This window comes from Micromys minutus, assembly GCF_963924665.1.
Source record: "Micromys minutus genome assembly, chromosome: 8".
NCBI classification, from domain to species: Eukaryota; Metazoa; Chordata; class Mammalia; order Rodentia; family Muridae; genus Micromys; species Micromys minutus.
Genome location: NC_137977.1, coordinates 9,557,840 through 9,584,640, shown reverse-complemented (window position 1 = coordinate 9,584,640; position 26,801 = coordinate 9,557,840). Strand labels below are relative to the sequence as shown.

General features: G+C 41.4%; 1 protein-coding gene across 1 annotated transcript in view; it reads left to right on the top strand.

Moving 5' to 3' along the window:
* The window catches only part of KLHL14 (kelch like family member 14), a gene marked incomplete at its 3' end in the record, with an annotated part of 103,572 nt that overhangs the window by 27,562 nt on the left and 49,209 nt on the right, over positions 1 to 26,801 (top strand). The window contains exon 3 of the mRNA XM_080919781.1: positions 3,593 to 3,714. Coding sequence (XP_080775907.1) covers positions 3,593 to 3,714 — 122 coding nt within the window. The remainder of the gene's footprint in view (positions 1 to 3,592; positions 3,715 to 26,801) is intronic.

Below are 26,801 nucleotides of genomic sequence, written 5' to 3'. Positions count from 1 at the left end.
ATCTGATCTTTTTTTCTATGTATCATGAAACAGATCACTTTTTCTGGCCTGTGTTCCAATTATGAAAGTTCCAAATCACTGAGATATAAATAAATGAGACTTTACCACACTCAGAGCACCAGTATGATGAAAAATTTGTTTACACCAAGAGGTTTTAGATCATCTTTCAATCATTCATCCCCTGAACCAAAGTAGGTATTCAGGAGAATGCACACACACACCCAGATGTGACACATGGTAAATGCTACGTGGCCACTGAGCTGGAATGAAGGAGACCATCAAATCCCATCACTTTCCTCTCCTCATATTTTAGATTCAAGGATCTAGGAACTCAAACCAAAGGGATCCAAATATTGTCAGCATGATCTGCTCCAGCTTTTTGCTTACATTTTTCTCATTTCTTATTTTTTTAAAGTAATGGGTTCTTGTTATTTTATTTGTTTGTTTGTTTTGTTTTTTGTTTTTCTTTATTTTTGTTTTTTTGGGGGGGTTGTTTTGTTTTTTGTTTTGGTCCTGGTGATGATACTAGAGAGAGTAATGAAAGGGATATTTTTAAATAATAAATGTCATAAACAAGTGAATGTGTTAATGAAGACTACACTATGGGAAGAGCTTCTAAAATGTGTACCAACTTATTCTAATAAGGAGTTCAAATTCGTGTAATAAGACAACACTTGTAGATTTTGCCTAAACTTGAGCTTAAACCATTAAAACGTCTTTCAGCTCATTAGCACTGATTCCTCAAGCTTTATTTTTGCAGTTAACAAGATATATATTTTATATTCACTGGACAAACTGTTAGGTTTTATACAGACAATTTCGTTCAAGCATGTCATTCATGTACATTGACAAAGCAGAGTTTTAAGCTTTGTTTAGTGTTAAAAGTTGTTGACACTGAATATTGCTGACAATGGCTTAAAACTTGAGAAATGAATTGAATAAATAACCTTATAAACACAATAGTACAAAAGGGTTAAAAATGTGTCCTTGTCCTGCAAGAAAGCTCTATATGTCAATTGCAAGTCCTACCTTCTGGTGGAAAAATTAAAACCAATGAAGGAGATGGGGATTCTTTCCTTCCCAAGTAATTCTCCATGGTATTGCTCATGGAGATTTTGATGGGTTGGGGTCTTATCTCACTTAGACTTTCAATGTTACTGGCTAACTAGCCCTCCAGTTGTGTTATTGTTGACAAGGTTGGAGGCTTTGACCATTTACAAACTGTTCAGGACTTCTTATGTTAAAAGAAAGTCCAGCTCTTAAGAAAACATGGACACTTTGAATAGATCCCACAAAGACTCTGGTTCTGTTCTTCATCCTCAATAATGCACATTAACAACACTGTAGAAAAACATTCTCAAAATTAGTCCAGGGAAACCGGCTTTACCAGGGAATGAAATGACTTCAGCAACATACATGAGCCAAGCACAGGTCATTTGGTCATCTGTGAAACAGTACTTAAAAATAAATATAAAATAGTCTTACTACTTTTTTTTTTTTTTTTAGGAAACCTCACTTCCTAGTGCCCTTTCCTCCATATCAGTTATGTGGAGACTGGTTCCACCTGGGCTCTGACACCATGCATATATGTATATACCAACAATGTCAGGACAGCCACAAAATTGTGACTTCCATTTACCAGGCTGCTGTCACTAATTTACATACACCAAACTGCTTTCATCTTGACTTATCTTACACAAAATAGAATGCTTGATTATTTGAGCCCCAAATAATAGCTTAAAGACTGAAAGCCCCATATAATCTGTTCTGTAGCCATGTATTTACAAAATTGCATGACATATGAATTACCTGTGTATTACTTCCAAATATGAAAGAAGACAAGTTTGATACAGATATTCATTTGTCTTGCAAGTCATTGAAGACTGAAATCTGTGCCCTGTGGTGATCTTTGTTCCATCTTCTGTTTACATGTGCAGCTAATGGTCCAGAAGGTGTCAGGGTGCAGTCTGACTGTGTATTCCCCTTGAAGCAGTTGGACCAGTGCATTTTTCACTTTTGTTCATTTATATCGTAAGGATGGAAAATGAGTGTTTCAAGCTGCTAATTGTGTGGGTCATTTATCTATTGGTACAGCTCCCTCTATTGATGGCTAGGAGTGTCATTTTTCCAGAAGGTACTTTTCCTACTGAGACATGCTCAATGGATTCCATGCATCCAAAGGCACCAGAGTTTCATTAAAGGAATTCTCTTGTTCCCTTCCTTCATATGGAAATGCCATTAGCCAGATTCGGTTAACTCTGAGTATTATGTTCCTAACAAGTGCACAGAGCTTCTCTGCAGGGCCTGTTTCGCCAGGCATCCATGAGTCAGAACGGACTGGATATGTCATCATGGACCCAGAGTCGCACAGTGGGCTGCGATTAGATTTAAGAGGAACCCTTTTGTATCTATTGACTTTTCCCCTTCAATCATGGTTGTTCCATTTCTCTCCCCACCAACCATCTTGAGTCTTCCAGGTAAATGAAAAGTTCAATTATATGTAAAGTGAGTGTTAAATCAGCAGGCCCCTTGTGGGGGTCTGGGCTTTCTCTCCCTGCTTCAGTGGCAAGTGTGTTCAATCCATTACTGTTCCTAAGGATTGTACAGCCATCAGGTCATGTGGGCCGGCCAGGGTGCATCTTATAGCTTTTACTGCATATGAGATGTTGCAGGCCTGTTCTCAGGAACTGCTAGGCAGACTGGGAATCACAGTCACGGTTAATAGCAGCGAATTGCCAGCTCTTGATGGGTGGGTAGTCACTCCTTTCAGTGGTTGCCCCCTGGGGGAGAAGGTAGAAAAACAGAGGGAGGGAATTAGAGAGGCTTTGCACAGTTGAGCAGGTTCATGCCGTTGGATCAGTGGCGAGCATTGGCAGGGCTCCACTCTGGGGAGGCTCACAACGACATCACAGTCTTATTTCTACCAATTGGTGCTGCTGTATTACCAGTGGTGCACAGGGGGAGAGCAGAGGGGAGGGCTAGCCGAGGTGGGGGTGGGGTGGGGGAGACGGAGGCAGACATCGAAGCCAGATTAAACAAACAAAAACAAAAGTGCATGCTCAGATGGGTTCACACACACCCCCAGTTAGCCCTGTGCTAATTGTACCAAACTGGAATTTGAAGTTCCTTGGGCAATTAAAGGGTAGACTCCCAAACTCTCTGCATAACCTTATTTTTTTTTTCAAGGTTCTTTGAGTGGAGAATGGGTTATAATAATGATTTTGACTAATACATTTTTTGACATGCAACTTGAATGCTTAGCCCGAGTACAACTTTAGAGCATCTCATGGGTACTCAGCCGTAACGAGTGATGATTTAAAGGGCTAATATAAGGGAAAGGTCGTTCTAGAATGAACCTCTAACAAATTGCATAAAGGAAGCTTATTATTCCATGAGTATAGGGATATGAAGCTCTTCTGATCATTTTTCTCCCTGGTTCAAAAAGAATGGTTGAGCTATGAATGGGAAAGGAAGGGGAAAAAGGAAACAGAAACGTGCGAGCAAGAAACGGTATTTGACGGTTATGATTTCGTTACCATCTAAAGGACTCTGATAACGAGGTTCTTCCTCTCCTCTTTTGTTTTGGGTGAAGAATTCGCTCTAACAAGAAAATGCTGCTGTTGGTTGGAGGGTTGCCTCCCGGACCAGACCGACTCCCCAGCAACCTGGTTCAGTATTATGATGACGAAAAGAAGACGTGGAAAATACTCACAAGTGAGTGCACTTACTTATTTCCTTGACTGTTTATTTCAGGTTGGAAGTTGTCTTGATGAATTAAAAAACACAGTTAAATCAAATCAGACACTGTATCGATCCGCTACCCTTTGGAGGTTTGTTTATGTATGGTGGGAGATTTAAAGTAATAGACTAAATTAGCATTTCCGGGGTAGACGAACGGGCCGGAATTAAAACTGGTCTGTTTTGCACTTCTGTGTGTGTCTGAATGGATTGGGGAGGGCTCAGGGAACAGAAATCTGAAGTGTTTCAGTTGTAGATTTTTGTTGTCAGTGACACAAAACTGAAAGGCTGTTTGGTGACACTACTAAGTTTTCCTGCATCAAAATGTCAGGTCAGTTAGTTGTCGTTTCTGTTACCAGCATCAGTTTGCCCTTTAAGCGTCCTCACCCACCTTTAGTCTAGAAGACCAGGTGTTTCCAGCAGAGGCCTCCTTAGACTGCTCCAGAGTCTGATGGGCAGACGTATTCATGGCTTCCCTCAGCTGCATTACACTGTACTTGCAAACGTCCAGCCAAGACTCTCTTCTCCTCTTAAAGGGTGATTGTGTTTTACAGCAGAACTCTTGCCTTGGGCACTGAGATTTGGAACGTATTGTTGTATCGGTTATGATTCCTGATCTGAAGCAGTCATGGAATCAAAAATCATCGTTTCCTGAGAGCAGTAGGCTGCTCACACTAGTCCCCTTGTGGGCACAGTGGCTGCACTGGTCAATAAAACTAAATTTTAACTGTCAAAATTGCCCGGAGCTGTATAGATAAAATAATAAATGAGCAATTTTGATCCATGAATCAAAGCCATACATTTAAAACCAACAGAAGTGAACGTTAACTTCTTTGTGTGTACATCTTTAAAGCATTTGTGTGTTTTAGCAGATTGTTCTTGTAAAAGCATTTCCATGGCTCCTCCTGAAAGCCCCTTAAACTAATAGAAGCAGTGGAGCTTCTCCCTTAAGAGCAGACGAGGAGAGAAAACATGGAAGGAGAGGCTGAAACAATACCCTTAGGAGCTGGCCTACACCCCGCAAAACCTGCAGTAGCATGGCCCAGGCTCAAGAAGGCTCCCTGGACACCAGTGTAGTGTGGTCGAAGTAGGGAGGTGGCTGGCGAGAAACAGCAAGATTAAGCAGGAGAGGAGGAAGAAAAAAAACATTGATGGGGCCTTGAAAATGCCTTGGATTCTCTTTGGGTGAAATAGCATCCTACCGTTGTTTAGACATCTTAGTAAGAATGTCTTTTAAAGCCAGCTGTATTTTGAAGGCGGGTTAGAAACTAAAGCCAAAGTAAAAACAAGAGAAGCCGTGTTTTGACAGCACCTGGTTGACTGAACTCCTGTACAGATGTCGTGCTAACTCAAAGGATAGATGGGAAAGGGGTGAAGAGATTTCCAGAGAGAAAAATCATAAAAAGAACACAGGAGACACCATGATTGTAGACTCCACTAATAAAAGACAGTTATTGACAAACCCACCTGCTTTCCTAAATACTCCACACTACACCCAATTGGGGATTTATTTGAGACCCTCCAGGCCAGAGAGAAGGATCACAAACAACTTCTCCGGAAGGCCATGTTTGATGATTTTTACATTTCCTTCTTGGTTTGTTTGTTTGTTAGTGGTGTGTGGAGCGAGGTGCCACCATGCGCCGAGGGAGGTCAGTGGGCAGCTTCGAGGAATCTGTTTTCTCCCCTCACCAAGTAGGTGCTGGAGATCAGACAGGGCATCAGACTTGGCAGCAAGAACCTTTATCCACTTCATCAAACCCCTCTCTTCATTTTAAGTCATGCTCAGAGATACAATACCAGGTTTCTTGCCCAAATTGAGGCAGTTTGGGACACGAAAGAGGTTCTTTAAATTACGTCACAGGCTGTAGCACACAGTCAACTTGAAAGAGGAAACTTTCATATTGCCCGCAAGTGTCTCATGGCTCTAAAGCTTCTACTCTGGACGTCAACACAGATCTCTCACTCTGACCACGTCCTACAAACATGTTGGGTGGCTGCCTTACTTGTCAATCCCTTGAGTGTTCTACAATAGCATTATACCCACACATCATGCAGCATGTACTCAGTAAGTTGCAAATGCAACCACTGCAGCCATCGCAACTACCAGTGTGAGCACAGGAATTGTGTTTTCATGCTGCACGTATGTCAATCTCTACGATTTCTCCATTCAAAGAGCAGAAAAGAATTCTTCATTCTGCTCCTCCAGAGTAGAAAACTTATTTTCCGTGGTTTTCCTATGTGAGATGGAATAATTTACAGATGGAGTATAAATGTTGGATGGTCATCTAATGACACAAAACTCGTCTGGAAGGAGATAAAATGCACATGTAGTGACATAAATGAGTTCCTACAGTAAGAACGTGCTTACAGTCTTGGACCTTCCTCTTATCTGGAGGCACACTCAGAGCTCTGGATGAAAATGTGCTTTCCTAATAGTCTTTATTTCTCTGGGATTTGTGTATTATAGGTATACTTTATTTCCTGCAAAGCTGGGATACTGTAGCCCCAAGTGACAGCATCGTTTTTACATTTGTTAAAGAAATGATGCGAATTTCACATGAATGATTTCTGTTGGTTTGTATTTGCTAAACTAAATTTGAAATTTATCCAAATCTGGGGTTGGGCGGGGGAGTCATAGCCATCATGGGGTTCCATGTTATTTGAGACAAAAAATTATAAATGAAAAACAAAAGTCTCCCATTAGTAAACAAAGATATTCAAATTCTCCCCCAAATAATAGGGATTCTAGAATGTTCCATTGTGGTTTTTTTTTTTTTTTTTTTTTTTTTTTTTTTTTTTTTTTTACCTAGAAGTACTAAGCTAGTTTTCAGAGAGGGCAGGATGTCAGTTCAGGATGAGTAACAGTCTCCTCAGTCTCCTAGCTCAGGTCTGCTTGTTCATACAAAGACTGTCCTCATGCAGACTAATGAATTAGCCACTAAGCTCCTGGAGTTAGCTAGTCTCTGAGCCTTGGAGTATTTTTCCCACTAAGCTGGAGAATTTCTCTGTCTTGGAGACAGGTCCCCCTTCAGAAGAGACAGCTACCTAGGCAGTCACACACATTGCCTTATGGGAGCTACTTCATTTGCATACATTATACAACAAAGAGGAAGAGAAAGGACTTAGGGATCATTACCTAAGAAATAATAAGCTGCAGAGTACAGGTGAGCTACAGGAGGGAAAGAGCATCCGTATAACACTGAAATAAAACTTCAAGCATTGTGGATGTTTTCCAGTGATAGAGCACTTGCCTAGAATGCATATGCTCCTAAGTTCAGATGCCGCCGTTACAAAATCAATCAGTTAATAGAAGAGTAGAAACTTGATCCACCAAAAAGGCTAATCTTCCAGAGGACATAGTTTCAATTCCCAGTGCCTACAGCAGGGTTCACTTTGTTATTGTTCTACTTACAGAGGATCTGGCACATTCGTTCGACCTCCGTGGGCACCAGACAGGCATTCAGTGAACAGACGACATACATGCAGGCAAAACATACACATAGAGTAAATAAATCTGTTTCAGAAACGGTAAATTGAGATGCACTTTTATTCATTTTTATTTTCCAGAGTACTTTCTTAGTCCTTAGCACAGTTTTTTATTTTATTCTTTTTTAAAAGAATTATTTATTTTAAGTATGCGAGTACACTGTCAGATCCCATTACAGATGGTTGTGAGCCACCATGTGGTTTCTGGGAATTGAAACTCGGGGACCTCTGAAAGAGCAGTCAGTGCTCTTAACTGCTGAGCCATCTCTCCAGCGCCTCGCGCACCCCCAATTTTATTCTTATTTTCTTAAAAAGCAGTAGGGGGTCATGAATACTCTAATGGCTGAGGTAGAAAAGCAGATCTGCCCTGAAAGCCCCCAGTCTTTGGCACAAAGATCAAACCAGTTAACTCCCTTAGCCTCTGTGTGTTCTTTGTAACAGAGTTCTTGGTACACACTCAAGTTTTCCTAACGCTCACATTCAGAAGACCCTGGACTATCTTCTTCCAGAGAACAGTGTTGAAAAGTTGGGGATTTCAGTCCTATTCTCACAGGAGCATTTCTTTGCTAAGAGGTCAAGGCACTTCCCAGAAGCAAAATGTGTGTGTGTGTGTGTGTGTGTGTGTGTGTGTGTGTGTGTTCTTCTTTCTCTGAACATAGACTTATGCTTGCAGCAGTGAATAGGTCCCCTGTGGTGACCTTAGGATGGAAATAAATGAGCTGAGCTTGTCGCTTTGTTTTATAATTTTTACATTTTTTTAGGCTAAGTTTTACTTAGCATTCAAAGAAACAGAGTTTTAAATATCATTTTATTTATTTATTTATTTTATTTTTGAAATGTTCCAGTGCTCTATCTGCTTGTACACCTGCATGCCGGAAGAGGGCACCAGATGTGGTTGTGGGGCAGGATGTTGCTGGGAATTGAACTCAAGATCTCAGAACAGCCAGTGCTCATGACCATTGAGCCTTCTCTCCAGCCCTAAGCAGAGGGTTTTATTACAGTACTGTCATACATACATCCCAGTTTACTTTGCTTCTGTTCATCTCCCCCACCCCCACCCCTCTTCCCTCCTGTGTTCCTCCTGTTCTTGCTGGATTCTGCCCTCCTCCAAACAGCCACTTCTGCTTTCACACACACACACACACACACACACACACACACACACACACACACAAGCACACGTATACACACATGCCTAGCTTTCTGTAAGCAGCAAATGAATGGCAATGACTACAACATAGAGTGAGCTACAGAGTGAACTAGCAAACAGCAGGCTACTGTGGGGATACAAATTGGGGGTGCTCACCTAAAGAGGGGTGTTATAGAAGCTCTCTCAAAGTGACCCTTAATTTGGAGAAAACTTACAAGAGTTAACTAGGTGAACAAGTAAAGGCAAAACATTTTGGTAAGAGGAATGCCTCAGAATACCAGAGAGCATTTTGGTAAGAGGAATACCTCAGAATACCAGAGAGCATTTTGGTAAGAAGAATGCCTCAGAATACCAGAGAGCATTTTGGTAAGAGGAATACCTCAGAATACCAGAGAGCATTTTGGTAAGAGGAATACCTCAGAATACCAGAGAGCATTTTGGTAAGAGGAATACCTCAGAATACCAGAGAGCATTTTGGTAAGAAGAATGCCTCAGAATACCAGAGAGCATTTTGGTAAGAGGAATGCCTCAGAATACCAGAGAGCATTTTGACACCAACAGGCCCTGGAAGCTTCAGGAGCATCTCAGCTTGGTACAGGCAGTATGAGACAGACCTGAAAGCTTAGCTAAGAAGCATGTCACATCAAGAAGTTATCCAGGCTGGTTCAAGAATTAAGATATTTGAACTAGTTTCTTCTCTGGAAGGGTGTGTGCCTTGCCTGTGCAAGGCCGTTGGCTGTTCAGCTGCGCAGGGAGAGATGGGCACAAACTCGTTACTTGGGTATACCCTTCTAGATTTTTGATTGAGAGGCTACTGAAAACACGGTGATCTAAATAAGTTATATCATGGTGTGACAATTGTCTCAAAGCTTGAAATTCCAGTTCATGAAACAATTGTTCCCATGGCTTTCGGCAAAAAATAAAAATAGGTAGAATTATGCCTTGGCTCTTTAAATATGTTGCCACCTAATTTTACCTTCAATGAGCTCATTCTAATTTGAAATACATGGCTGCACATTGCTATATATCTTGAATTATTTACTGCTGAAGATTCACACACCAATGCTTTAGTGGATTTTTCATGGATTTTTATAAAAAATGTATGTGTGGCGGCCACTCCCAAGCCTGTGTTTCAGGGGAGCTGGATGCTTCGAAAAGCCAGTAGACTTTCTGTTGCTTATTTCCAGCTTTTACTTCCCTTAAATATAGTAATTGCTTTTTCTCCAGAGAGTAGCATGTGTACAAATAATTCCAACGCCTTCTTCACACATGGGCTCTGGGATTTGCTATTGAGTGTGGCTTGGAGGTATAACTCATTAGGCTCCTTCGATGGTCTGTATCATTTGTAGGTAAACTATCTAGAGAGTGTGGGAACAATATAAGCACTGACTTACTGAAGTTCTCAGCCAACCAACTTTATTCCCTTACCAAATATAATCGACAACTCCTCTGTTATATGAGCTGAAACAGAGATTAGCTTGCCCTTACCCAGTTTGGACTTTTGTGCCCAAAACCAGCATTAACCACAGTATCAGTGTATCATACCAAGGCATGACAGCATCCTAGAAGAATGATAATATAGAAAACCTCAGAATGGAGGGATATGGTACAGTGTAGGAGTTGTGATATCACCAAGAAAGAGGCATTTGAGCTGAGAACTTAAGGCAGGAGACGATCAGGCAGAGATGAGAAGGAAGATAGCTCAAATAGTTAAAACTCAGTCCAAGGGTCTTTCAAGAAAATGATTCTGGGGCTGGGAAGATGGCTTTGTCAGTACAGCGCTCGCTCTGTGGCCAGAAAGACCAGAGCTCTGTCTCAACACAAGACAGAAAAAGATGCACAAGTGACAATCATGGTAATGTCAGCACCAAGAGAGGAGGGTGCCTGTGACTCACAGACTTGCCAGCCTAACCCTGGGTAAAGCCCAAATCCCAGTGAGATATCCTGCTTCCAAACGAGAGGTAGACAGGAGGAAAGGCACCCAAGGTTGATCTCTAGCTGCCTCATGTGAACATATGAACATGTATGTGAACGCTCATCAATACACACAGATGTGTTCCAGCACAAACACACATCTCCACCCGTACATACACTCACATGCATACCATTTGGAAAAGAAGGTGCATGGCTGAACTCAGAGCGAGCTGAGGACATAGGAACAGCCTGGCTAACGTGCTCAGCAGAATCCAGCCACAGCGTCTATGGCAGACTCCACGTCACATGTAAAGAAGAGGTGCCATGCACTGAGCCACATTTTCACTGCAGAGCAGAAATGAGAACAGTAGCCTCTGGGTCTCCATCAAACCATGATATGTCAGTGCATCTGACCGCAAAGTGCTATTAGTCACCCAAGTCCAAGCACATGAGATTTAATCTGTGCTGACCCACTGTAGCCATGAAAATCTACATGATCCGGTTTTCCTGGCATAGTAACAGGTTTATAAAATAGAACAGGTTAAATGGACCAAAGCGACTGATGCTTAGTGGCCAAGAATATAATCTAAGTTTAAGGAGTAAATGACATATTCTGATGTGTGAACCAAAGGCTTTACACACATGATTTCTGGCAAGTTATAATTTGATGCAATTTATCTGTATCTTGGAAGCTATGCATACACATGTGGATACTCATACATGTGCACACATACATACACACTAACTAATACTTGTAGAGACAGGTAGATCTAAGCAGAACCATATTTTCAGATATCTGTTGCCTGTAACATGAGTTTCTTACTCTCTGATCCCTTTTTTCTCATTTGCAAATTGAAAGTAATTATATTCACATCACAGGATTCTTTCTGGAATCAAACTATTCAAATAAATCTCAAAGTTAAATGTGTAGACTGGAGTTGTTCTCAATCAATTTTATCCTAGTTCAGTTTAATTCATAGTCTTTAAATTTAAAAACCAGTGTTTTGTGTATATGACTGTTTTGCCTGCGTACATATCTGTGTACTATGTGTGTGCCTGGTGCTCATGGATATCAGAAGAGAGCATTGGATCCCCTGGGAGTAGAGATGCAGAGGTGAGAATTTGTATATGTTCTGGGAATCAAACCCAGGTCTTTTGGAAGAATACCCAGCACTCTTAAACACTGGGTCATCCCTCCAGCCCAACTTATATTCTTTCATAACCATGTAGAAAAAATTAGAAGGTTGACTCTTATGCTCACAAAGGTTTGGGAACTAAGACATACTATAACTGATTCCATGAAGAGTCTGAATATCTCTCACGTGGGCTGGCAATAAAGGACTAATATTTTAGAGACTAAAAACAAAAGAAACCATCAGTTTTTCCCCCAAACCACACATTGAACACATGTTGTCTCTGAGCCTCTGCTCCACAGGGACATTTAGGGGTCAAAGCATATGGACTCCAGACACACACATAGGGAAGAATATGGTACCCAGACCTGTGCTGGAGCAGAGATGGAGTTGTCGGTTGGACTCCATCACATGAGGACACTTCCTGTGAAGCCACTGCCATCCTCATAGAGCATTGGATGGACCAGGCATTGCTACCTTTGTATCTTTCTTTTACGTATGTACTTGTGCTCCTCAAGTTACGCTCAGAGTAGCCAAGTCCCTTCCCCAAAGGGTGCAGCGCCACCATCCTCCGGTCTCCTCATGTGGGGAGCTCTGGGCAATGGTGCGTCATCTCAACCATCTAGCTTATTTGAGATTTTTCTTCATCTGGACCCAAAGCAAAGAGACAAATAGAGATTGTGAAGGGGATGTGTTGAGGAAGGGCTCTGTTCTAATGGTTGGGGCCCTTCAGCCTAGCTTCCATCCCTTTGTTCTATGTAGCCACAGGCTCAACTCCACGGAGACAATTTTTCATTCCCCTCCTTGGTCATACCTGAAGTGAGGCTGAGGCATGTGCATTATGGGGGATCAAAATAATTTCCTAGGTACATTTAGCATTAATAAATAATTAGGGAATGAGGCATAGTGGTGCATACCTTTAATCCCAGTACTTGGGAGGCAGAGACAGGTGAATCCTGTACTACAACCAGTTTAAGTGCATCCACAATTAGTTTACAAATAAATGAGACTCCAACACTGGTTACTTTTATTTGACCTTGACAACCCCTAATCTACTTCTCTAAGTGCTGGATGGCTATCTCCTCAGTGTTCCCCAAACACTTGCTGTTTCTCCAGGTCATGTGCTCATGCCCATCTCCTCTCATGGCTCCTGCCTTTTCTTCTCTCCTCATTCTCCCCCTTCTCCAGAGCTCAGCCAGATAACTCCAAAACAAAGCAAAAAAACAAACAAAACAAACAAACAAAAAAAAACAAACAAAAAACCAAAAAACAAAGAACAAAAAAGCAACAACAAAACAAAACAAAAATCTCTGACCTCTAATACCTCTAGTAACTGGCTGTAGGCATGGCTATTTAACCAATCGTTTTAATTTAAGGAACAAGGTCTGCACAACAAAAGCTGGGAACCAAGAGAATTTATTTACAGGCCTAGAATGCATTACAGTGCATAGCAATAGATCAAACCTCAACAAATCTCTCTGAGTTCAAGGCCAGCCAGGTCTACATAGCGAGTTCAGGACAGCTGGACTATGTACGAAGACCCTTTCTTTAAAATAGATAAATAAATGGGGGGTATTCGGGGTTTAATTATTTAATTCATAGCAGCTTCCTTGAAGTATGTTGGAATTTAAAGCTTTAGAAAATGACAGTTGCTGTCATATGTTACCATCCCATGCATGACTTACAACAATGTCCACTTTGATTTTCTTATATATTTTAAGATTACTTTTTCTTTCTTTTGTTTGCCTCTGTTTACTATCTTTTCACACAGACATACATGAGTGTATGCACACCTACCTTCTAATGCTCGCTTGGTAATTTTTTTGTTTTTCTTTTTCACTCTGTTTCTTGAGTATAATTCACTGGGTGTCTCATTCTTAATTGAAATTTTCTTTTTAAATTTTTATTTATTTATTTATTTATTACTATTGTATTTGTGTGTTTGCATGTGTTGGGAGCAAGACTATGGTGTATTTATGGTACAGCACATGTGTGGTCAGAAGACAAGCTTGGGACTTAGTTCTGTCCTTTCAGGGTGGGTTCCAGTGACCAATCTCAGCTCACAGCAAGCACCTGTACCTCCCGAGCCATCTCTCCAATCCCCTTACCTGACATTTTTTTCTCTAACAACCAAACTCAATAAAATTACGGTGGAAAAAGAGAGTTTTAATTTGTGTTTATCGTGAATCAAACTTTAGTTTACACATTTGGTTAAAATTCCCAGTTTCATCTTTTGCCAGATAGGAGACATTCAAAGTTGTGTTCATGAACACACAGAGAGACACACACATGCACACATACAAACATACACACAGGAGTAGGATTGGGACAGAGACAGACAGACAGACACACATATACATACAGACAGACAAAGACAGAGCTTTCCGTTCTGTTTCCATTTGGTTCCATTTAGAAATGAGAAAGTTATTTCCTGAGATCTTTTTTTAAAACAAGCTTATCAAATGCAGCTGACAGCAGCCAACAAATGTGACCAACAGTGTGTTTTCCAAGCTCTGCCTTAATGCTGGAGGCTCACTAACAACCGATTAGCCTTCCAACAAGGAACAGATGTCAGCAAGTAGTCTTGCTGTACCCCAGCAAATACCTCCTTCTTTCCTCCATCCCATAGGAACTCCCTCATCATTGGCTAGGGGGACCCCTTGGGATCTACACCTGCATCTGTCAATTAAACGTTCATAATAACCTCAACATTGTATCAAGATATGTACATATGTATGACAGGTTAAGTGGGGGTTTGTTCTACATCCTGTTCTTATGCTCAGATTGCTAGAAATTGATTCTTAAGGCTTCTCGTTAAAGCATCGTACATCCCCCCTCACCTAATTATAAGGGCACACCTAACTCCAATGTACATCAAGGACTGTGTTGCCAAGGTGTCAGAAGAAGTATCAAAATATTTGTTTATTAATTTTATGTCTTCTACATCCTGTTTTAGCCACGCTAGCTTCCACTGAATCCACACTCAGGAAGCAGAATGTGATGAGCACACACCTTGATGGACTCCTTTGTACGTGGTCCAAGTTCAAAGCCCAGGGATGGCCCTGAGCACACGTAGGGCGGTCTTTTCAGCCCAGTTCATGTAATCAAGATTCTCTCTCATAGGTGCTCCCAGAGCCTTTTCTCCTAGAAGATTCTAGAGCTTGTCAAACTGACAATCAGTGTCACCTTTCACAACTCCCCACTACTCAACTTTTATCTCATTTGTTGTTGGGTGTTGTTCTTTTGTTGTTTTTGTGATGTTCACTTGTTCTGAGTGCTAGACAACAAACACAGTGCTTTGCATGCGCTATGCACGTGCGCGCCTGGGACATACCTGCAATATTTAATGCCCCGTCTTATTCTATTTTATTTTACTTTATTACTGCAAATAACTCAATACTAGAAACTGGGTAAGTCCTAAAGAGATCGACTATAGCTCACAGTGATTGCCCAAGGTCAAAAGATCAACCTTGCCAGGGGACTTCTTCCTGGCAAAGTCCCAAAGCAACACAGGCATCACAAATGTGCTCTGGCCCCTTCATCCTCAGTAGAGTGCCATGGAGTTTCCTCTCTCATAGGCTTATCCCAACCCCACTGTGTACCACAGTGAGGATTAACTTTGAATATGAACCTTAGAGGAAGTCTTTAAACCCAAATCAATGCAACACGGCAGCTCGTATTCTGCATATATTGGGCTCACTCTTGCAACATGCAAAATACTCACACTTATTGAAAGAGGATATGTTAATAAAGGTAAATAGCTGTCTGCTGCTCTTTCTGTATCTTCTGGCTCAGAACAACTTTCATCAGGTCTGATGCTAACTGCCCTCAAATTAGATGCCTCTCTGGTAAAGAAAACACTTAGAAGTATATTCCAAATATTTTTATATTATAATGCTTTCGGACATAGCTTTTCAGATATTCAGATTCTTCAAATAATTTAAATGTGGTTGAGTTAATACACTGTCCCTATTTTTACTATTTATTGTGTCCAATGTGCCTCTACGCTATACTCACACAAATCTAAACTGTAGATACAAATTACACAGATATACTCAATTCTTATAGAATTGGGGAATTCTTATTTAAACAAAAGAGGATCCATGAATGGTGGTACACACTGGTAACCCAAGCACTCTATGGGCAGAAGCATAAAGATAGTTTGTGACTTAGGCTAGAACAAGTCTGGGCTACAAAGTGAGATCCTGTAAATAAAACAGCTTTCACAATAACCACCAAGAATAATAAAAGGATTGGCTTTGATGATAAATGAATATTGTATGTGAACATCTGAATTTTTTTTTTAAAGTAGAAGGGCCAAACAGAGCGTCATGTCTTTAATTCACTTGGGAGGCTAAGGCGGGAGAATTGCCCATATCCCAAGACAGCCTGGGCTACACGGTGAGAAGTAATGAAAGCAAAATGCATGGGGGATGGATACTGTTGCTTCTCTAGTCCATGGGATGAGCCTAGGGTGAGGCCATTGGTATCTGTATCACATGTATTTGTTATGCCTTTGAGGTTTGCTGCATCAAAGGCAAACTGACTTCTGCTCTGGGAAGTGCATGGTCACTCTGCCGCCACACCTCCACTCACTAAATGGTTTAACAACACAAACTGCTGTGACGCCACGAGAGTTGTGAACGTGCATGTCTATGTAATTTGCATCTATGGTAATGCATGATGTTTGCATATGGAACAGATGTGTGAAGACTGGACTTAGATGGCATAAAGGAGGGGCAGACACGTTCTTATATCTACACCTCACAAACGAGGCAGAATACTCTTCCTCGCCAGACATTCTAATTCTTAATCCTTGTCTAGTCATTAAAGTCTTAATTTATTAAAGAAGAAAATTAAGATTGAGTTCCAGTTATTTAACTAGAATGAAAACCATTGTGAGCTTCAAAGACAGAAACGACGCCACATTTCTGTGTTGAGAACGGCTAAAGCACTTTCAGAAAGCCTACTGCTAAGGCAATGATGTATCACTTTCCCTTCCATTATATGTTTTTAATCAGAGCGTGACTTCACACTAGACAAAGCGATGCTTTATGCATGGGCTCACTTGTTTTTGCTAAAATCTCCTGACATGATTAATTTTACTTTAATGCTTTTGTCTTGTTGTAATGGTAAGGATGATGGGTATAAACCAGGCACAAATACATGCTTTTCCATTATAATGCCTCTGAGCATTAAAAATATCTTAGATGAAAGGGAAAAAAATCACAGGAGACTGGTCCAACTGGAATTAAATTTCTTGCTACCTGAACACACAGTGCATGAGATTAAAAAAAATGATTCAGTCATTGTTTTTAGTTTTATTTTGGGTATTTTTATAGCAATTTATTCATCTGTATGATGAGATCTGAGGAGGAGGAGAGAGACTGGAGTGGATTTCTTGATCGCATTTGTGGCTCTGCAATGTTCACCTCCTTCACGGTGCAAAGAGACTGAAATATTAACCAGTTCTATGCCAGGAGTATGTATCTGCAAGGTCAAAGGGCAGCAAGCAGGTGAAAGCATCTCCAACTGATGCTTGGACTTAGATAGAGCCTAATTTTTGCTCATATTGATTTGCAACTTAAAATAATTGTATAAAATATATATGATTCATGCAATTTACATAAGGCAAGAATAGATCATTTTAAAAAGGAAAACTATAGATCATTCAAAAGTAAGCCCCTCTTTGTGAGCAGCAATCAAAGCACTGGTTCCACCACAGGCATGTTTTCTTCTTCCCAGGCTAAATGATAAAGATGTGTCTGTAATTTAAGAGTGTGGCACTTCATTCCTTCCACACACCGTATCTGCTGGTTTTACTTGTGTCCCAAGTAAATCTTGTTCCAATAAGAATTATCACCCAGCACTATCCAAGAGCACTTGACACAATCATGGAAATATCCTCAGTCTATGCACACCTACGTGGTAACTACTAGTCAACAGTGGCTTCTGGGAGCTTAAATGAAACTAAGATGACTGAAAAAAATGGATTTTTCTCTTTAATGTTACCATAATGAATTTAGGTTTAAGCCTCCCTTTTATACTAAGTGGCTTCTGTATCAATAGCACGGCCCTGAGTTGTTAAACCGGTGAAACGTTAGAGGTGGGTTAAAGGTGGTACTGTCCACCTTCCCAACCCAATCTATTCCCCTGAAGGCAAGAAAAAAAGTGGCTTTTGTAGTTTTATTTCTGTTGTTATGAAGAAATGTCCTGACAGAAAGCAAAGTAGGGAAGAAAAGGTTTATCTGGCCCAAACTGGCTCCAAGTTACAGATGACTGTTTTGAGGAAGCCAGTGCAGGAGCATCAGCAGCCAAGAGCCAAGAGGAAGCAAACACATCCCTGCTTCCTTACTCTTCCACAGATTTCCTTGCTCAGACACAATTCAGACCGGGACCGTAAGATGGCAGCACTTTTGCTGAGCCGGGTCAACTAATTAACAACCAAGACTGCCTCCCAGGCATTCCATAGACCAACCTAATAGAGACAACTCACCAATGTTCTCTTTGTAGGTGACATTTTTTGTGGGACACTGAGAGTGTAAGTTTGGCCATCCCAGTGAGCTTCACGTATTGAATTCAAACTGAAAAGTATGGACACCCCATGGAACCCATGGTCCTGTACTAGGACTTCTTCACCTTCTGCCTTTTCGTGCTAATCTCATGACCCCTTGTGTGTGCATTACCTGTGTGCATTGTCAGGAGCTATTATGATTATTCACTGGAACCCTTAAGACAACACCAAAAGTCTGTAGGCAAATACACAGAAGTTCACAAGTGTAGACTGAAAAGCCACGTGGTAAGGAATCTGGTTTGGCCTTCTATCAGTCCTTCTCAACCTTCCTGAAGATTTAATACAGTTGCTCATGTTGTGGTGACCCTCCAACCAAAATATTATGTTTGTTGCTACTTCGTAACTGTAATTTTGCTACTGTTGTGATTAATAAAGCAAATATCTGATATGGAGGATATCTAATATGTGACCCCTGTGAAAAGGTCATTCTACTTGTCCCTCAAGAGAGTCATGACCCATAGGTTGAGAGCAAGTGCCTTAGAGCCTTTGGAAACCAGCATAGGAACTCAGCTGCCTGATGCATGTACTTCCAAGAGTTGACATGATAATACACTAAGCACTAAAACAACAAACAATATTCTCTCCTGGTTTGGGGAGGTAGGAAGTTCAGAGCATCTGCAGAGCCATGATGGGATCCAAATCTTTAAGGCAGAATCAGTTCCTACCTTACCCCTGGTAAAGTGTATGACTTCCGGTGATCTGGGGTAACCCTCGGTGCCCTGTAGCTTGCAACCTCACTACCCAGTGTGTGTCTGCCTCTTGTATGCCATTCTTCCCTGTGTCTCTCCTCCATAACTGATGGTTTTCTCATCCCTCTTACAGGCATAAGTGCCTTTGTGTTTAGGGTCTGCCCTGACGTTGTATGTCCTCCTCTTCCGTTCATTTTTACCTCTAAAGATGCTGTTTCCAAATCAAGTCACATATATTGGTCCTAGGAATCAGAATTTGACCTTTCTTTTTCCTGGAGATACAATCAATTTCCTGCACCAAAATAAGGACACATACAAGGGAAAAGCAGAATTCTAATCAGCGCAGTCATATTTATTCGTTTACTTCTCACAATAGCTCTCTGCAGCGATAGGCATTGCTTTTATTTATGCTTCAGATGTCTACATGGAGGCACAGAGACATGCAGTGATTTGCTCAAGGTCACACAGATGGTAAATGGTGAAGCCAGAATGTGTACCAAATAAAGCCCCAGAGCCCGCACCCTTGCTGCTTCTCATTACTCTGGGAATAGCAGAGTGCATTGCTGGAAAGGAGGAAGAGCTACATCAACAATCGGCAAGCTCCTTGGTCGGTTCCCACAGAATAGAAGCGCGTGCGCCCTGCACACATGGAGTGCGTTACATCACAGGCATGCTTTTCTACTGATCCATCCCTGCTCGCTTCGCTTTTAATGATGAATTCTAGCACATGCCTTTTCCCTATTCTGGGATTCTCTCATCTATTAGATGATATCTACTGCGATATTTGCTGACTTATCCTGCTAATATGATGAGTCACCTCAGCTTGTTTGTGCATGTTATAATTCCCTTGCTTCCCTAGAATAAATTAAATTATAAAATACCTTTATTTTAAAAGAAGGATGGAGGGGAAAGAAGAGCTTTGTGTTATTTTCTGCTAAAGGTTATTTTAGCATAATATGTTTCCTATTCCCAGAACACTAGAAATTATCACCATCCCTTTCTTTATAGACCCCCCCCTTTGAAAAATGCTAACTGTAAGGTCTATACGCCAAGACCCCTCCAAGGAAGATGTGCCTCAGCCTCGTATGGTGGTGCAAACCTCTAATCTAAGCAACTGGGAGACAGAAGCCGACAGATGAGTTGCAGACCAGCCGGGGTTGCATAAAAAGAGCAGAGAAAGGTGTTCTATCTCATGATGTACTAATGATACAACAGTGCTCTTTGTGGATGTTAGCCGACTTCAGACCTTTCAGACAACTGACATAGGAGATTGTGAGGTGTGGAGCACTGACAGTGCAAACGTTACCATCCCAGTGAGCACCATGTATAGAACTGAAAACACGGACACCCTGTACAATCCATGGTGTGCTAGGACTACTTCACCCTCCGCCTTCTTACGATAATATCATGAACCCTTGTGTATCCATTACCTGGTATACTCATTGTCAAGGGCTATCATGATTATGTGCTGGATCCCTTGAAACAAATTCAAAATTCATTCACAAATCTGTTTGAAGTTTTCCAATACTGTAACCATAAATGTTACCAACTATCAGCATCTGCTTTTATGTTACGTAAATATTTCATGGGACAAAAGTCCTTTTTCCATTTTAGGATCTTCAGGGTTTTTTTAAAAAAATAATAAGACATCCTCCTATTCTGTATTATTATCAAGCCCCTGAGTCATTCACCTCAACTCAGCAATAATGAAAAGATAGGCACAGTAAATTAAGGAGATATGCAATGGCTGCTTGCTTTCAATTATATCATGAAATGTACAGAAGTTTGGTATGCCATATTGTGACTGTCACAAATACATGCAAATAGGTTTCTAAATATAATGCAGCAGCAATGCAGGCTGGCTCTCATAATTGACCTGAATCTCTAATGTCCAGCTCAGTTGTGAATCTGGCTTTGCAGCTCCATCTCTCATGCTTCCTTAGGTTAGCTGCAGCCCTGGACTGAGCAGTATCAGTAGACACAGGCACAGCACAAAGCCAGGAGACCAGGGATACCAAGCTCCTTTGCTGCACTGAATCACTTTTGTTGACCTTACGAAATAGTCAGGTTACCTGTACTCCGTTAGAAAAAAAATAAAACTAAAGCAGTGTGTGATGAAATTGAAATAAATCAGCCCCACAAAGAGAAATATTACGTATTGTCTATCACCTGTGGGGCAAGGTTGAGATGGGAGAGGGTAAAGCTTTACGGAGGGAATATGGTCAAAGTACATTGCACACCTACATGAAAATCGATTTATGAAAGTCGATGAAATATAAACTTTAAAAGTAGAAACAAATACATATTTTTAAAGAAGTTGCTACTGCAAACTGTATGTTAGTCATTTACAAATATAATAGCTGGTGGGCTGTATAAAGCCAGCAATGAGAGGTCAATGACTTTTCCAACTCAGCTGACTTCCTGCACAGGAGAAACAAACCTCAAAGCCATAGGCTGTGCGCACCCCAACCAGCCCCTTATAAGTAAATGTGGCCGTTGAAAGTGACAGTTCACAGAGAGACAAGAGGAGCAGCACAAACCCATTAATACTACTGGAAAATAGCAGGACATCTCTTCTGCTGACACTGGCTCCCTAGCATTGTCCGCATGCATGCTAATTCATTAAGCAGAACTGATGGGGACAGAGAGAGTCCAGGGCTCTGCGAGGGCGTCTGTTTTCCTTTTTTGCAGAATGCAACATGTCACTTGAAGGAATGCAAATAGCAAATGCATGCAAACAAACATATTTCCCAAGATAAATAATTCCACCACCAACTCTTTCTTCTGAGAAAATGTGTTAACAGCCATTGTTTATCCAGTCGTCAGCGAAGATTTCCTGTATAGAGCCAGCTAGTAAATATTTGGGGCTTTGCAGCCATAAGGTTCCTGTTGCAACTGCTCAACTTTGTCATTGTAGCACAAAAGCAGCCATGAACAATCAATGCATAAGCACAGCTGTATTTCAGTAGAACTTTATCAGGAAAATAGAGCAAGGGCACGATTTGGCTAGCAGACTGTAATTTGCCACTACTGTCTAGACCAGCAGGTCTCAACCTCTGGGTAGACTCCCTTAGGGGGTCAAACAACCCTTTTCCAGGGGTCACCTAAGACACTGGAAAATGCAGATATTTACACTATGATTCATAACAGTAGCAAAATTGCAGCTATGAAGTAGCAACAAAAAATGATTCTGTGATTGGGGGCCATCGCAAAAGAACAACCGTATTAAAGCCTCAGGAAGGTTGAGAACCATTTGCTCCAGACAAAGCATTATTAATTTGTTCACAAATTGTGCCATTTGGTTATGAAACAATGGTTATTATAACATATTAATATTTTTTACAATGCCCAAGTACAAGTATTAATTCACTTAGTGCTCATACCATACTCTGATGTCAGTTCAGTGGTTATTCTCTAGAGGAAGACTCCTGGTCGAACAGTCAGAGAACTTGTCCTAATCCACAGGTCAAAAGCACAGGCATATTCTGAGCTCAGGGCAGCTTCCAGAGTCCAGTCCATATACCACACAGGCAAGTGACTCCCAAGGAAGTGGCTGACCTTGATCTTCAACTTCATAGGCAGACACCATTCTAAATACAAACAAAAAGATTTCCGTGCCAGAAACCTGAGGACAGATGCTGTGTGTGTCACTGGCTTCCCCATGCCTGGCTCATACAGTTGAGTCAGATCTCATGCTGAAGTACCAGAAGCAGACAAACACGGCTCCAGAAGACATGGAGTCTCCAAAAGGGGAAATATAGATTGTGATGAGCTTCCACCTTCCAACAGTATGTGCAGCAGTTCAACAAAGATAGTTGGCTCATGCTTACATACATTATGCCTTTGCATTTGCAAGAATCTATTACAGAAACCAGGCCCATTTGAGGATTACATATACAAATAGGGGAGGAAAAACAAAAATGAGGGAGAAGAATTTTTATTTTAGGAACACTAAAATGGGTAATGACCACTTAATTAAGCAGTCAGCATGGAGCCAGGGTTACTACTCTCCCATCTTACAGATGAGAGAATCGGGAATGTAGGCATCACTGTTTCCTGGTGTGGCAGCAGAGCCTGCCTCAGCCCCGTGTACCATCACTTTTACATTGAATGTATGATTTTTTTAAGATTTAAAATCATGTTTATTGTTGATTTATATAATGCTTGTTTATGTGAGCACACATGTACATGTACGTGCTTGTTCACAGTTATGCCACAGGGACTGTGAAGAGGTCAGCGGACAACTTCAGAGCACCCATTCTCTCCCTCTACTATGGAGGTCCTGTGGATCAAACCGACCTCAGATCATTCGATTTAGCCACTGGCCGCTTTATCCAGTGAATCTTATCACTAATTTCTGCTTGTGGTTTTAATGGCGGGAATGTATTAAGGGCCCTCTGGAAGCATATGTGTTTATTTATTGAATGAAGTCAATCTTCATAACAGCTCTGGATAAAGCGTCGTATGTCTTCTCGGTTGCAAGGCACTTCCAGGGCTGTCAGTGGCCCCCCCTAATATCCCATGAGATAAACAGGTCACCATTTATTACACATATTTGACATTTCTAGAAACAAAAGTTCAGAGTGGTTAAGTGACTTGTCAAGGTCACACAATAATCGATGAATTTGTGGCTCAAGCCCTTGGCTTCTAATTTGGCCCAGCGTTCTTTCTATTAAGCCAAGTTCTGTAAAACCTTATTAGGATTTCTTTGACCTGTAACTGACATCATTTGATCTCTTTCTAACACGATTCTTTTTCTTTCAACCAGATTATTTAGAAAATTATTTTTGTATCAGGAGTGTTTAAATCACCATAGCTAAGCCAGGTATTGTGGTGCACAGCGGTAAACCTAACAAGGAGGAGGCAGAAGCTGAAGAATCGTTACAAGTTCAAGACCAGACAGGCTTACCTAAATAGTGAGTTCCAGTCCAGTCATAGCTACACAATGGGACTGTCTCTATATCACCTTGAATTAAATCATCACCATGGCCGTCATGAATGGAAAATCAATCCCAGCCTACAGATGCAGAGAACATGCGCAGTGTTCTAAAATCCAGGCACCCCAGTGGTTCATAACTTAAATTCTAGCAGAAAGCAGACAGTATTCTGTTGTAGAAAAAAAGCCCTTTAGAACAAAGCACACTGTTCTTCCTCCACCCAGGGCTAGTATCCTCCAGGCACTGTTACAACCATCATTCTGAAAGGCAAGTGAAGAGGGTGCTTCCAGACCGGACACAGATAGGGCCCATTCCCACAAATTAGGACAGACCACAGAAGGGCCCAAAAAGAACAAAAACTCTGCCTTCCTCCTTCCTTTCACCAGCCCAAGAATGCAACTAGCTGGAAGTTAGCAGTCAGAGGTGCAGAGTCAGGTAAGAGCAGAGAGTGTGGCTCTGTGGAGGCAGTCAGAAGATGCCTAGGACGTAGTTTGTGACTGCTAACCTATGTCAGAGGCCCAAACCAATAACTGAGAATGTCAAAGCACAGATATATTTTCAGTTCTTGGGAACTGGGTTATCTGGTTTCGCTCACTTAGGCTTCCTTAAAGTCTTGCTGGTTTTAGATTTTGCGTTTGGGGTCAACTGGCCCAAACACAAGGAAACAAATTGGAACGGAAGGAGATAGACAAACTAGGGACAGGCCAGTACCACACAAGTGACTGTGTCCCCCAAAAGATGGGTGACCAGTCTGTCCTAGGCCAATCCTCTGTAGCAAATCTGACCACTAGTATTGGGCAATATTTATCCCCTTCTACCATTTCCCCCCAAAAAGAAGGTACTGCCCAAAATATAACATGTGCTTTGTGCATATTGACTATGGACTGAAAACTGTGGTTTGCTTCAGCTTTACACAATACACACATATCATTCACTTTTATAGAATATGTCACGGCATCTGCAGTGAGTCTGATGCCTCTGCAGCAATGGCGTTGGCGAATGGCTGCTGCTCTCCCTCATCTCCTTCATTTTGCAGAGCACAGTTGCCCAGTGCACAGTTCCATTGGTCCAAGTGCTCTCCTTGCTGTTGTCCATATTTATTTGACTCCAGGCTGTTTCTGACCAAAGAAAGTCAGCACATCTGAGAGATACTACAGGCTTGAGCAGGGAGCTTGTGAAAACTATCAAATGCTGGAGGAAAACCCAGGAGATCAGGTCACTCCCAGAGAGAGGCGCAGTGCCTACATTTTTAGTCACATGAATATTTGTGGGTATCAACAGGTACTCAGGTCTCTGGAGGTAGGAAAGTTTGGAGAAAGATTGCCCCAAACTTGTTTTGCTACATAACTTCCTTTTCCATATAGAGATTTTTTTTCCAATTGGTAACTGAGGAAACTCAGTCATGTGAAAAAGAAGCGTCTGAAGAAAAGCTTGATTAATTAGTCGTTAAAAAGAAATGTGTCAACAGCTTCATTAAAGGTCCACTAAAGGGAAACTACTTAGTTATGGACAAGGGAATGAACTTTTTGTCCTGGATGAAAACCTAACTTTCTAATCTGTTCAACCCATAAGTGTGAGTTCAGTGGAGCCAATCAGTCACCTGCCTAAAACCCTACCCTTCAGAAAAGAAGGATCATTGGTAGGAAAGCAGGCTTACTTCAAGCCAAGGCTAAAGCGATAGATGTAAAAATTGTGCCTTTGACTGGATGATGTTCTTTTCTGTCCCAGAATTCCTTGCCCCTAGTACTTTCCCTACAAGCCACCTAGAGGTGTGCTCATTTTTCCAGCTCAGACAGGCACAATCTCTCCTTTCTCTTTGTTCTCACTTCCCGTGTGATCTCGATAGAGCATGAGTATGAGTCTCTGGTACTCTGGGCTTTATTTCTCTTTCTCTGTCTTAGTTACTTCTGTTGCTGTGAGAAGACTGTAAAAGTAACTTTTATTCACCAGATGTAATTGTTGTCTCAGATGGAAGATTACTGATGAGTAAATTCACCCTTTTGACCTTTTTCTGAACTCTGGCTGGGTGCTTCAGTTCAGTTATTCTGGCTTAAACACTCTTCTCCAAAGCTGACTCACTCAAACAGGCTTCTTTCAGCTTCTAACCAAATTTCTCTACTTGGCCTCAACTAACTCTGACCATCTGTTCCAATCTTTTTCTCATTCTCATTCTCTGACTCATTCTGTCTTCACCTACGACCTGTGTCTATAAAACTGTCCCAGTAAAACTGCCTCCTCTTTCTCTTCCCTCCAGCTCTCTCCCCCCTCTTCCTCTCCCTTTCTTTCACCCTCTCTTTCTGCACTGCTTTAAGTTCTCTCTTTCCTTTGCTGTTCTCCTAAGTAGCCTCTCTTACTGTCCACTCTCCTGAGAGTTGAATGTATCCTATCTCTGTCTCACTCTGTCAAATCTTTCTCTGATTCATCACTTTTTCTGCCCCTCAATGAGATGGCACATTCAAACATGACTACTTTCTTCTACAAAGTAACTTTACTCTGTTAGGGATTAAAGATGTGCACTAAGGAGGTATCTGTAGTTTAGCAATATCACACTGTCATCCAGGGTATGTCTGAATTCTGGCTGGATCATTTCTTTGGATGATTCCTTGCCAGAGCAGTCATGTTGCAGGATTAAAATTCCCATACAGAAGACACCTCAACTAAGGCGACTCTTATTTTTTTAAGTATTTAATTGGGGGCTTCATTACAGTTTTAGAGGCTTAGTCCATGATCACCATTGCAGGAAGTAGATAGAAACAGAACTGGAGCCGTAGCTGAGAGCTTTACATCCTGACCCACAGGCAGAGAAAAAGACTCTAGACCTAGCTGAGTATTTGATACCCCAAAGCCCACCCTCAGTGACACAGCTTCCTCCAACAACAAACATCACACCTCCTAACCATTCTAACCTTTCTCACATACGACCACTCCCTGATGACTATGGATTGAAATATATGGTCCTTTGTGGGGAATATTTATTCCAGCTATCACACGCTCTACATCTTCTCTTTCAACCACTGGCTGCTGTCCCCCGTGTGGCTGACCTCCATGGTGCTTTAATTCAAACCTTTAGCTGTTTTGTTTTTCTACTATTTTCTGTTCTCCTCCTCTGGCAGCTGCTGCACTTTATTGTTTGCCTGCCCTGGAGTTTCTCTTTAAAGCTCTAATGAAATTGTCTTCCAA